The following is a 14,371-nucleotide window of genomic DNA, read 5'->3' as shown; positions in this document are numbered from 1 at the left end:
CCATTGCTCTTTCTTTTCCGTTATGCCGATTTTTATCGTTATGTTTATTATTGTTATCACCAGCATCAGCGACGAGACGATCGAAGCGATACGAAAAAAAGGAATTGTTCCTTCTTTCTAGATGATCAGGAACGTGGAGTTAATATCACAACGATCCTCTCATTCGCCGATTCATTTGGCTGGTTATCGTTACTGCTGTAATTTTGTTGCGCGTTCGACATCGCAACGATGAGCAACCTCATTACGAGTATCACTTTTTCGTTTCCTTAATTTTTGTTTCGTTTTGGGAGCATGCCACTGTATTCGAGATGCCAGAGATAGAAAATGGTTACTTCGTTTTTGTAAGATGCGACGAATGACCACGAGAATCAAGCCTTGTGTCTGCGATTCACGATTATTTTGTACAGGCTGGAGAATGAATCACGAGCAATGCACACAGAATGCGTTCCGCACGTTTTGTACGTACGTTCACCTCGAGACATTTTTTATCTCGACGCATATGTTTTTTATAAGTATTCTGTACATATTATACTTCGCTATGAACGTCACTAGATATACGAGGAATTGCGAATTTCTTCTCATCTGCGCGTCTGACTTGTTTTTTAATTGCGTTTCCATGCATCTCTCATTTATAAAAGCCGTGACCATGATGACCGTATTCGAAATTAAATCAATTTACACGTTGATACCAAAAGAAAAACGCATCTGAAAAGTATAGAAAAAAATCAGAGTGCACGTTTAGACGTAATGGTCGCGGCTCTGAGCGAAACGGCTTTCATTTGCCTAGCTGTAGCGTCTCGTAAACGCGGAAGAACGAAATTTTACAACGTTTGTTTCGACGCAGGTGGACTTGCACGAGGCGAACAAGAAACTCCAAGCTGGCGCCGCGAAGGCTGGTATCGATACTACTCAAGAGAGAAGACAATTGGAGGAGCAGAGACGCCAAGTGGAAGAACAGAGAAAGCAGATGGAAGAACGAGCGAAGTCCGTAGATCAGAAAGCTAGAACGATAGAGGAGAAGGAGAGGACGCTCCAAGGTCTCGACCAGGACCTAAAGAAACGGAAAGCGAAGATGGATCAGTTGGAGCAGCAGTTACAAAGAGTAACTTGATAGATCAGTTGTTTATTGAAATTACATCCGGTCTTATTCTCGCGCGATAAATAGATTCCAAAAAAGAAGATCGATATCGGTTGATAATTTTTTCAAGTCACTTTCTTCTTTGTATAGAGCGGTGGGTCACCGGACAAGAGGTTGGCGGAAATGCAGAAGGCTCTCGAAAATTCCGAGAAAGAGCTGGAAAAAGCGAAAGAGGAGTCGACCAGAAGCTCAGCCGAGACGGAAAGGTTACTGCACCTGATGCAGATGACTCAGGAAGAGCAGAATGCCAAGGAGAGACAAATCAGAGAACTTCAAGAGTCAGTATCAGGCATAAAAATTCAAATGCTCGTACAGTATGTCACTAACGATACAATTTTGTTCGCAGTGCACTCAAAGCCGCACAAGCCAAGTTGAAACAAGCCGCAACTGCACAGCAACAAGAGGTCAGTAAGCAAATTTATCTTTTTTCATTTCTTATATTTAAAAAAATCGTATATTTTAACTATAGAACGATATTAATCTTACTTTAATTAGTTTTGAATTACTAGAAATTACTTTTAACCGCGCAAAGAATGATCTCTATAGATTTTCTACTAACTAGCAATTTCTTTGCGCTGTTCCAACCGCATTTAAAAATTAATATCGATGGGATTGTGACTAATCAGTTGTCCTTTTTAAATTTTCACGCTGACCCTGGACACGGCACGTACACGTTACGATCTGTGTGTTTGCTTGCTTGATCGTCCTGGTTGTTTTTTCTCTGTATTTGATCGTCCATTATTGTTTACATATTGTGGCCCGTGTCCATACATTTCGATCTGTTTTCGTACGAAACGAACTTGCGTTTCCGAATGACAAATTGAAAAAAAAACAAAAAAAATCTCTCGAAACCGAACACGAAAATCGCGGCACAAAATAAAACTGACAAAAATATATAAAAAATACAGGCGGGTCCCACCGGATTCCTAAAAAGCTTGTTCTAAGGTCGATTTTCGTTGGGGACGCCTTCTCCGTTCTTTTTAGTACAATTTGCATATTAAGCGAACTTTACAAGTACACGAACTTATTATACGAAACTAATCGAAAGAAAGGAGATCGTACTGATTCGCCATTGACAACACACTTGTCAAGATATATAATTATTTTACGTAACGCTGCGACCATTGTTATTTAATAATTGATAGCGGGAAGATATTGACGATAATAACAATAAATATAGATATATATATAAATATAAATATTAATGTAAAGGTGATGAGAGAGTGAGCGATTAATGTTAATTAATTATTAACGATGCGATCGTGTATGTACATATATATGTAACATGAATATATGTATATACATATCACGCTGGAGAATGGACAAACGCATGTACTGTACATGTGTATATACACGTACACGACAGAGATATACGTATGTAGATATATAAATATAAATATATACATAAAAAGAAAGCATGTGAATGGTGTAAGGCCGAGGCAGAGAACGGCGAGCAGAGGAATTAAAAGAAACAGAGGAGAGATCTTTCAGAGGCTGAGTTTCCACATCGTCATGTCATGAGAGACGATGGCTTCGACGAAAGCGATGAGATAGAAAAAAAAGGAAAACAATAAGAAAAAATCGAGAGGGGAGAAAAAGAACGAGACAGATCACTAGAGAGAATGAGAGAGAGAAAGAGAGAGGAAGTCAAATGGCACGTTCGCAGCCATTCGGAGACGCACCCTTACGTCGTGCAGTACGAAACATTTCGATATACACGGGTCAAAAATCACCGTGTTTTTCCCCAATTCCCCTACGACCGTTCACCTACCCTTTTCGTTCAATTTTTCTTTACGTTCACACCCGTTGCCTTCGCACACGCACCACAACGCCTGTCGCAACGTCCACGCGCACCGATGCACGCACACAACAGCCAGATACCTCTGGAACCGCTCTCCAAAACGCCAGGGAACGCGAGGAATCTAAGAAAATCGAGCTGGAGACGAAAGACCGGCGAATATCGGAACTAGAACTGAAGGCATCCTCCCTGGAAAAATTGCTAAAGGAGCAGTTTGCTTGTTCGAAGAAGATGAAGGACGCTAAGAACTTTAGTTTGGAGGATAACGAGAGCTGGAAGAAAGAGTTGGAACTGAAGAACCAAAAAATTGCCGAACTCAAGGATCAACTGGCAGTTTGTAAAAGCGTGAAGAACAGTGACAACGAATGTACCCAAAGCTTGAAATTGATGGATGAACTAACGGAAGAGAAGGAATCCTGGAGGAAGGAGATGCAAGTGAAGAACGAACGCATATCGCAGCTGGAAGACGAAATAAAAACCCTCAAGTGTTCGACGAGGGTGGAATCAAAGAAATGCAAAGACAACGAACCTAAAGTACAAGATAACGACGAGACCTGGAAACTAGAAATTGAAACGAAGAACCGACGAATCGTTGAGTTGGAGCAAGAAATGGAGTCCCTGGAGAATTTCCTCAGGGAACACGCAGATACCGAAAGCGTACGAGATCTAGAGGTCATAATCGAGAGTAAATCGAGAAGAATAGAGGAACTGGAGGACACTGTAGCCGAGTTCGAGGATTTTCTGAAGCAAAATCCCGATGTAAAAGAGCTGCATGATCTTCGTTGTCAAGTGACCGCTGGGAATAGACGAATTCAGGAATTGGAGAGGTGGATTCAAAAGAACGGCGAGAATAGAGAATCTAGAATCAATCAGGAAAGAGTTATCGAATTGGAAGAGATGGTCACGCAGTTAGAAGAGTACGTGAGAAAGCACAACGTCGATGTGTTAAAAAGAAAGTTACAAGATCGTGAGTGCAGAATCGATCAGTTGCAAAGTCGAGTTGGGTATTTGGAAAAGGAACTGTTGAAAGTCGAAGAAAACCATCGAGGTAAGATTGTTTCAAAATCCTAATATTAATCCTGATCCTTCGTTCTTTGTCTTTTCTGAACGTCTTCAATTTTGATTTAATAATCGCAGTTAATTATTAACCGAGTTCCAATTTGCAGGAAAAGAAACACAAAAGGATCATGAAGAGGAAGGGGCGACTATGAAACCAGACGATCCTCCTTGCGCTCAAGTAATCCAATGCGCAGAGGTGCTTGAAACGGAACAAAAGATGAGGAAGATGGAGCTTGCCATATTTGAGAAAGATAACAAGGTTCAGGAATGCGAACAGCAGATCGTCGAAAATAAGGAAGAAATAACGAAACTCGAAAAGCAGGTAGCTACTCTGAAAAAAGAACTAAGTGAGTACGACGATATCGGGGTTCTAAAGGAAGAAATCAGAGTGAGGGATGAGAGGATTCAACAACTGGAGGATGAAGTAGACTCCCTCGAAAGAGCCTTCAGCGAAAGGATCGATTTGGAGCAAATTGAGGAACTGGTAAATGTAATCAAGGAGAAGGAAGACAAGGAACGACAATTTTCGAAAGAATTGACGGAGAAAAGGAACAGGATCGAGGAGCTCAGCGAAGCTCTTCGTGAAAGCGTTGTCATTACAAGCGACAGCGAAAGAAAATTGCAAAACGAAGAGAAAATGAAGAAGGAAGCTCTTCAAAGGGTAAAGAAGAATAAGGCGTTTGAGTAAAGCGCTTTCTAAAAATAAATCATGACCGTAATTTGTTGTTTTTCTCTTCCAGATAGCTAAGCTGGAACAAAGAATTGCCTCGATGCAATCCGCTTCAGCGTTAAAGTGCATTACTTGTCAACCCCTTCTTTCGAAACTGCACAAATACGAGAAGAAACTTAGAAGTTTTACCGAAGAGAGAACCATGCAACTCGAAGATCTTCGTCAAATGAAGTAAGCAATTTCGAAAAGTGACGTATTCTTATTAACGGTCTTTATAAAATTATTTTGTCGACAGACGAGAAGCTCTGAAAGCCGCAGTCTCCGAGAAAGACGCACACTTGGCTCTGCTAGAACTTTCAGGGCTAAAAACTGTTGCTCAATCCGAGCAAGCGGATCAACTGAAAGCAGATAAGAAGAGATTATTGGAGAAGTTGAAGAAAGAGGTACTTTCTAATTCTTGATGACTGATTGGAATGAAAAAGGTGTATTTTCAACGAGGGATGAATACTTGTGTTATAGGATGAAGAAAGCATAGAATTATCGGTAGAATCCGATCCATTTTGTTCAGAGGGGACGCTACAACTACTCACGAAGGTTTTGGAAACATCCGATGACGACGAAGAAGAAACATCGAACGATCGTCGCAGTGATTCAAATTCCCCAAGACCGGCTACGACGAACGGCGACAGTTGTGCTGATTCGTGAGTTTCTTTTTGTTATTAGTTACTTCACATAGTTTGATAAACACGATAGCACAACTTCATCGTCATAGTAGCCGATAGAAGTGAAAACAAGAGTGCCTAAATTACCGTAGTTAGAATTACCGAAACGTTAACCCAAGAACACTGTAGAAGGATTCTCCACGAAGTTGTCGCGTTATTTCCCCGCAGAAAGAAGACATCGAAGGAATTGGAATCGAGAAGCAAAGGAGAGCTGGCGGGCAAGAGCCACCAACAGGATAGCAGATAAGTAGACCAGGCCACGTACAATCGTAACGAATGTAGAAAGCGGAAACGCTATCGATCTTCTTCGTTTCTTCGATGTTGTCACGTGCACACACACACGCAACCGTAGAAGCCATCTAGAGCATTTCTAGAGCCTTAGAGAAAAAGCAAAAAAATCGGCAAACAGGCAACCAAGATACCTCATCGACATCGACAGCGACAATACAACAGACAGCATCCCCGTGTCGTTCATCATTCATCATTTATTATCATCACGATCATCATAATCATCATTATCGTCATTCATCACTTCCATCCACAGTACCATCGTCCACGTTGCCCTTGCTACAATTCCAAGAAATCGGCCAAGGAGGATCGTTCAGTGGGGCACTGGTAGCTCACGATCAGTTTTATCGAATTAAATTATACGTGGCTACACTTTTGCCTGGATTTTTCAGAATATAAGGCAAGATCGATCGACGGAATAACATGTTCGATCGATCGGAAGCGTCACTAAAAAGAACGCGTGTGTTCGTAATTTGTATCGTTTCGATGTAGCGAGCGATGCGTCAAAGTGCAGAAGTTATGTTTTACGAAGCTCAACGGGTTTTTTCAGAGGAGTTTGCTCATTAAACGATAAAACGAAACAGAGCGTCAATGGAAGATCGGCTACACTTGTTACGATAGTATTTAGGTAGTTTTCCAGTAGATGAGTTGATTGCATGTCCCAGAATCATCCGTGGATGCTCTGTTTCTGATACGAAGAATACACGTTTGTTTATTGGTTAACATTAATTTTTTATAATTACGACGTCGAGTTTCGTTTGAGCGTAGATTTTTATCATTTTTGCTCTATATAGACATAAAATGATATTAGAGAAGGTGAACACGACGTAAGGGTAGCAGATCGTATTTCATCCTTTGGACAGGTGACTATAATTTGAATATCAAAGAGAAAAGACAGAAAGTAAAGAAAAATAGAATCAAACGCAAACATTCTCATACGTTCGATATTGATTTAAAAAACTTGACGTATACTTGTCCGTTAATAATTAGGAGGAACGAATTTAAAACCATAGGAAGTTACTTGTCGATCAACTCTGCGAGCATCGTACTCCCTTCTGTCATTAATCTTTTCCCATTGCCGCAGAAAAGAACAATCGATCGAAAGAGAAAACGAGCATACGAACAGTTTCGCTCTTTTCTATTTTTTTGGATTTTATGTCACGGTGTCCAAAGATCGTCGTTGTATAACGAACGCTAGAACTCTAGTTGAAGGAAACCGAAAATAAAGAGATAGTAACGAACAAGTAAAAAAACAAAAGAAAATAAAAAAGAACAGAACAGAAGATATAGTTAGATCGAGGATATAGTTAAGAACGAAAATAAAATGCGCAGTACGAGCGATAACCTGCGAACTTCCATTGAAGCAATGACGTATGCGAATGGGCCGATATTGTTTCGAGGTTTAATGGAATGCACGAGGGCGACTGAAAGGGAAATTCGAGTCGTGGCGCTGATTAGCTTTCAAGATGACAATAAACGAACGTTTCGTGCATGCTCGATGATCTTGCGATGCAAAGATTAAAAAACGAAAAAAGAAACAGAGGAAGAATGAAGTAAGAGAAAATTCGGACGCACGAAAAAAACGCACTTTTCTCTCCCATCGGAGGATTCGTAGATCTATCGTTCCGAATCTTCAACGCTGTAGACAACCTGTAGAAAATATTGATCGTGAAAAATGAAGCACGAATTAAACGAGAGATTTTCTTCTAGGTTCGTAGAATCAAAACTTTCATCGACTGGACTACGTGTGTATCGTGTGATAGATAATTTATGGCATCGTTACAGAGAGTGTAATGTACATATTAATCGTGAATTACTCTACGAACGTATGTATACAGTTGTAGAATACTATTATAAATGCGTCATTGGTATGTTAACCGAGCTACGATTATGGTAATGCGTTTAGAGAACTGTTAACGCATGAACGACTTCCATATAGTTTTTCAGCCCCATTTACTCGTCTATTTTATGTTGACAGTCGTGCAAATATTTATGGAAATTGTTGGAAAGCCTTCGTTCATCGACCGATAGAACGATATTTATTGAATATTGTTATGAGATCTTTACACGTGTAAATAGTCACGAGTAGATACTTATATCTATAGATGAGATTTAGAGCATTTATAGCAATTTCATGTGAAGTATGTTTACGATTTGTTTTACAAAAATCTGGATCCCTCCAGTTTATACTTATTCTTCTTTACACTGTTTCGTCTTCTACGTCTTTTAGATATTGTTGCAACTTTTGAAAGTTCATCAGTTTAAACTAACATTACGGCTTAATTATTTAATTTTCTTTTCTTTTCTTCTCAAACCAGTTAGAAGGAGCATCGAATAAAAATGAATATCGCTTCTTTAAAAATAAGTTTTTTTCTGAAAATAGTCTATATGAATGCAAGTTGCACCGATATCTAATCGAGCTTCAAATAGAAAGCCTAACGGTGTGTTGATCGAATGAAACGCGTCGATTTTACTTCAGACTCGATCTTCTATCAAAAAATTGTTAAAATGAACCACTATTACCATTTATTATTCTGTACTACTAGTTCCAAAAATAATGCTCGATCGCATCCACGAAAACCAAAGCAAATATACAATTGGTACGAAATCATCGAGCGTTTTCTTCGTGCGTCGTCGAAAAACGCATCCAGGACACATGTAGGGTCACAACGATTGTCTAGACGAAGGAAGGAGATCAGAGGCGTGCCCTTTTTTTGAAGAAGGGACACGTGTCGAAGAGACACCGGTTAAAGTCACTGTTTCCGGGACGAAGTCGAGGCACTAAGCCCTTCGTGAATTCAGGTAGTCAACTCGATGATCTCCGATGATTATCATAAACTACGTTCGACGAGAAAACGATGGACCGAAGTTGTTGAACGCGAGCGTACGTCGTCCGTATGTTCGTAACGCGTTATGATAATCGTCGCGATCGTTACACTTTCGCAGGATCCGTTCTCGAGAGAGTATTTTTTCTCAGCGTGCAGCGAGTAAGAATTTTCAGCGACTTATTTGGTACAGCACTGAACAGGAGAGCTAAGAAAGGAGGATAAAACCCGAGGCACTAAAAAGGACAGAAAAACTAGAAACGAGTCGTTTGTACATAGTCGTGTGTCAATATTTCTCCGATAGCCCTGCTCATGATGACAAAAAAAAAAAAAAAATAGCGCGCCCACTTGTGGTCCCCGCTGGTTCTGTACCCATTCCCAAGCATACAGCTAGTCTAGAGTTACCTGTATTATGTGTACACATAGTTATATCTCGCTAAACGAATTTGTCGAGCATTTAACACAGTCTAACCTACGAATGCTAACGCCAGATGCATGATTATTGTATACCGGGCCGCGATTTCGCGTGGGAACGAAGGGACACGCGACCAGCAAAGGAAGCAAGAGCACGTCCAACGAAACCGTGTAAAATCACGCTAGAAAAAGCGTTAACGCGTTAACCAAGCCGATAGAAACGGACGATAAGTGAAACGTTTCGCTGCGAACGTGCGATTCTTTCTTCGAGTCGAACATCCCAGGCCATCGTGTTGCGAATTGAACGAAAAATCTGCGAGCTATCACATGGATGAAGTTCGTCGTTTCGAGCTTCGAAGGGAAAGGAAATTTCATGAAGGATTAAAAATACGAACGGCGCATTTTTCGTCCAGTGTCCGCTCGCCGCGTATACATATTATATATAAATGAAGTATACATATATCGTCGTGTCTGCCGTACGAAGAGTTAAGTGACATGTTGAAAGTGTAAAATTTTATCGTTAATACTTTAAAAAGATGCTCTCTTTGATTCGTCGATAAAACGCTCTTTCTCGTTGCTAATACACGACACACCTTTTTCCCGTTCGATCTCTGACGCGAACCTTTCAAACAAAACGAACCATCCTTTCGAAAGACTTAACACTCGCGCGAATTCTACTGACCTAGAAGCTAGATCACGTTGGAATCGATGGGCATCGGATCGTAAACAGGGCAGACAATCGTCGAGAACGACATTATAAGCGAGAATTAAACGCGCAGCAATACCTCATCGAACGGCTTCTCTGCCCTGTGCAATCGAAAGAACGGCGTTGGAATTTTGGTCACCGACTTGCATCCAGTCGGAGGAATATCCAACTTTCCCTCTCGGCTCGAGCGTTTAAATAGCGTGAGACTAGCGTATAGAGCACGCAGTCTCTTAATTCGTTTCCTATGCGTCTGTTGAAATCATCGGCGCTCTCATTAGACGCTGACAGAATTGCAGTTTTTTTAATTCTTTAAAGTATATTCGATCGAAATGGAACAATTCAACGAACATGATGAAAGGTAAACGTTAGAAATTTTTTAAAAAATAGTCGAGGGCGAAGACTCTCTGGTAAAATTTTTTAAGACATTCTAAGGAAAATTTAATCCAGACAATCTAACGACGACGAAACTGACCAAGCCAACCAATAATGATAATCAAAGACACTTACTTCTTACCTGATCTACTTCGTTTCTGCGTATCCTAATTTTCTAAGCGCGAAATATTCTTATTCGAAACTCTTACATAAAGATAGCTCGAGATTATTTCAGAGGGTTTTCGTTCTTCGGCTCTGATCTATGTTCTCCGAATTATCGAGTCGAGAGAAGGACAGGAAAAGAGAGAAGAAAAGGAATAAAGGTTAGTAAACGTGTGCCACCGTCATATCAAGCCTATATCATCGTGTTACATTATACATATTATATATATATATATATAATAATAATATATATATATATAGCTAAGCAGAAAAAAATTAATATTATCGTTAATTGACACAATTGTTAACGTGGAATGACTGCGTTTCGTATGCATGTGTGTGTGTATGCGTGTCTGTATGTGTGCGTATTGGTGAGCAAACAAATAAAAGAAGTCTTTCTTTCGATCGCTCGAGAATTGAGAAGGCCTGAGAGCAAGTTTTCGAATCTTAAAGATCTTCTTACTGGCACTCTTTATTGTCCGAAATATTAAACTAATCACTTCAATCAGTAATAAAACAATCACTTTGACATTTATCATCGTATCGTCTTTATTAGAGATTTTAAAAAAAAGGTTGTAACCGTAGGATGTAATCCCGCTTTAATAATTGATTAATTATCTTGAATTTTAAGACTGTTTAACGAATAAATGAACAGGTGAATGCGACGAAAAGCTTCGATATTACAACGTTCTATTTAAAAATAGTCTGTCCTCCGAGATACATTGAGTATTTAACGAAAGATATAAAAAAAACGACTGACGAATGTGACGGGCAGAATTTCTCGACCAGTGCGTCGAGAGTCTCGCTAATAATACAATTAACGCTATTAAAATCTCTTTAAAACCGACGTATAACGAAATGCGGCTGCAAATACGAATACTAGGAAGAGCGAGTTTCGTTACTTTCTCCAATCTTCGAACTTAAAAGAGGAATCAGTAACAAGATGAAACTAACCCTTTATTTGGAAACGCTAGGACAAATTTAATAATTCCTTTTAGATTATTCTTAGAAACGTATACTCTACTTGAATGAAAGATGGCCAAACTTCGAAATCATACAACTTGATAGCTCGTTAGGCGATACGAATCTTTAGAACTCATAATTAACTACATTAAAATCCATGTTTCTAAAAGTAGGAAATAGAAATTTAAGGGTTTCTTGAAACCAAGTAACGGATCGACAGATTGCCCAGCGAGGAATTGCTATAGGACAAGAATCTGAGCGAGCAGGGCTACCTACCAGCCCTGCAGCTTGAATCGTTCGTGCCGCACTCGAGTGATCCTAAGCTGAGACTGTTCCGTGGAACACGAGCGAAAATGCGACGCGAGGAGAGCGAGTATCGTGTGAGCACGTGAACGAGGCCGTCTCGATATTATTTTTCGACTCGACTGTTTAATATCTACGATGAAAAAACGTTTTTATGTGAATATTGCGTAAGGAAAGTCGTTGCGGCGTAATCGACTCGCGTTGGAATCGCGGCCATATATCTATTACAAATTTAACCGATAAAAAGATTTCGATCGATTTCCTTGCCAGTGGGCTGCGCGATTGGCAAAATAATTATCAGAAAAATAAATGCAGGCCGCGAATCTCACGGGAAACAACGCTGCGACGGCGTCGCTCCTCCCGCCCCCTTTTTTTATTCTCCAATTTCTACGTGTTTAATCGTTAAGCGAAAAACAGCTGATATAAGCGACAGAGAGGATGCGAGAAGTAAAATGAGAGGGAAAGGGGAAACGAAAATGAAGTAAAAAGAAAACTACGGTGATGCAGCGAAACGGTGAAGAGAATCGAGTATCGAACGCCGATTAACGTTCGAGTTCGATCATTAATTAAAACACGCAATACGATTTTCGACCGTGTGTACATACCTAAGAGAACGATAATAATGCGTGAGTGTGAAATAAACACGTGAGAGACGAGTGAAACGAGCGAGAAACACAGGTGAGAACGAGACGAGTCGTGTTAAGCCTAGTCTATACGACGCTTAATTAACCAAGCGAACCGATGATCGACAGGGATCGAGGGATCCTTTCGTAGTGCCATTTCTTTCTGCGTTTGTTTCTCTCGAGCACGTGATAGGAGTCCTCGATCGACACGGATCGCCCTGGGATAAGAGAAAAACGACGAGGCTAGAATAAGTTTATCAAGTAAGCTAATATAAGTTATTTAAAAAAAAAAGAAGAAAAAAAGTAAACCGTTTATTGAAGTACATTGTTGCAACTGCCATGCTGTGTGCCATTATATAACGAGTCACGTTTGTCGTAAAAAGCAAAAAAAAAAAGAAAAAAAAACAGTGTAAAATGTGGAATGAAAAATCTCTTGCGCGCGTTCCCGTCTGTCTGAATTTCTTCGTTACACCGCTTCAAAAAGGTGTCATGGCCCGTTAGCCTTCGTTCTGCGTGCGAGACATCGTTTTTTTTTTTTGCACATTCTAAAACACTCTGAAGGCACTGAATAACGTAAAGCGACCAAAAAATGATAAAGCATAGGCAAGGAGATTCTATACGTTCATGCCTCAAAACGCTTTTACACGAATCATCTAACCAAAGTTTAAACAATTTACAATTAGTATATCTATTAAGAATGAGAATTCGAAGGTTTTCCTGAAGGATATGAAAAACTGAAGACATTTTTCGGTATAGCTTTTCGTAAGTTGGTTTCAAAGGACTCGCGTATACTTGCCTATGCGAACCGGCGTATACATTATATCAAAAATCGAAGTACCATATATAAATATGACTATTAATATATACATACATATATGTTACCGCGGGTGGGCACGTATACGTTGTTTTCGTTGAATCTCCCGAGTCTCCATCGCAGACGAAGAAGATTTTTCCAATAAAAAAAAAAAAAGAAAAGAATATTAGAAGAGAATGAAATAACGGGCAAACAGCGCATGAATTTATAAAGGATTCGTCGCTGTACTAGGGAAACGTAAAGAACAAAAAAAAAGACATTTTTTTTAATGTATCCGCCGTCGATGTACAATTAATCGCATGCGCGTTTAATCGATGTAACGCATTCAAGATGAGATAATATCGCGACACTCGATTAGATCGAGGTCCCTTGACTAACGTTTCAAGCAGTGTCACGTATAAAAACGAAACGCAAACATAATACATCGTGGGAAAAATCGACTAAGAAAACTTTTTGCGGTTGTTGCAGCGTTCATTTCCCAATAATTCTTGTATTATTTAGGGAAAATACCGATTAACCGGTAACTACACACACAATACACATTTGCAGTTGGCAAAATTTTGTAACATTGTCCTTTTGGTATCTCAATAGATGAAGGGCATCGAAGTCGACATATCGATTGCGAAGAAATCTGTATATATAATTTCCTTTCTTTATCTTTCACGAGTAAGCAGTGTAGTTGCTGATTAATGGTAATCGTTTACAAAACTATATACATGTAATGATATTGCTATTTCGTTTTACGTGTACGTATCACTTGTAAAAATGATAAATCTACATTTTCAAAGAGATAACTACGTCATACACACAACGTAAGACTAATGTGTTCATCGATCATATTACAGACATTAATATGTGTTGCGTGAAAACAGCATGAAAAAAAAAAGAAACACGGAGAAAAACAAACAGATCAATAAGGAAGAAGTAATTAATTTCTTAGAGATCCACGCAAAAAGGAATTCCTACATTCGTGAAACTCGATTTCGTGTGTCGCGACGTCTTAAAGAAATAGCGAGTATAATCCAATTTGTCAGTTGGCAGCCGACGGTGTGAGGAATGAACGAAAGAGAGAGAGAGAGAGAGAGAGAGAAAGAGAGAGAGAGAGAGAAAGAAAGAAAGAGAGAAAGGGAAAGAAAGAAAAATAGGGAGAGAGAGAAAGAAAGAGAGAAAGATGTAATTAAGTAAACCAAAGATGACGTCGACCCATCATAGATTCAAGCACAATAAGGAACTAGTAGGGCCAGGCACAATAAAATTCGGCCGTCACGTTGTAGGCAGCGATCTGTTAGGGACGACAAGTCATATTAAGTATCTATATAGCGAGACTATTAAATAAACACATATTGTCTATTGTCACGGGAAGTGTATTCATTGTTAAACGCTGACCCCCTACTCCGAGATTTTGATTATAGACCTGGCATTGAATTGAATAAATACACTTATGAAAGAACACAAAGTAGTATTATATCTCTTAAACCTTGTAACAGGCGAGTCTATTATGATATAGCAGCCAC

General features: G+C 39.6%; 1 protein-coding gene across 7 annotated transcripts in view; it reads left to right on the top strand.

The window, feature by feature from the left end:
- The window catches only part of LOC132906044 (trichohyalin), a 68,885-nt gene extending 54,672 nt beyond the window's left edge, over positions 1–14,213 (top strand). For all 7 annotated transcript variants that reach the window (XM_060957879.1, XM_060957878.1, XM_060957881.1 and 4 more), the window contains 9 exons: positions 845–1,102; positions 1,229–1,416; positions 1,485–1,542; positions 3,012–3,984; positions 4,103–4,656; positions 4,736–4,896; positions 4,961–5,108; positions 5,185–5,366; positions 5,556–14,213. In XM_060957879.1, the coding sequence (XP_060813862.1) occupies positions 845–1,102; positions 1,229–1,416; positions 1,485–1,542; positions 3,012–3,984; positions 4,103–4,656; positions 4,736–4,896; positions 4,961–5,108; positions 5,185–5,366; positions 5,556–5,634 (2,601 nt within the window). In that variant the 3' untranslated portion in view covers positions 5,635–14,213. The remainder of the gene's footprint in view (positions 1–844; positions 1,103–1,228; positions 1,417–1,484; positions 1,543–3,011; positions 3,985–4,102; positions 4,657–4,735; positions 4,897–4,960; positions 5,109–5,184; positions 5,367–5,555) is intronic.
- The last annotated feature ends 158 nt before the right edge of the window (positions 14,214–14,371 follow it).

The sequence above is a fragment of the Bombus pascuorum genome, chromosome 4, assembly GCF_905332965.1.
Source record: "Bombus pascuorum chromosome 4, iyBomPasc1.1, whole genome shotgun sequence".
In the NCBI taxonomy this organism is placed as follows: Eukaryota; Metazoa; Arthropoda; class Insecta; order Hymenoptera; family Apidae; genus Bombus; species Bombus pascuorum.
Note: the sequence above shows the minus strand (reverse complement) of the source record. Positions and strands in the feature narration are given on the sequence as shown.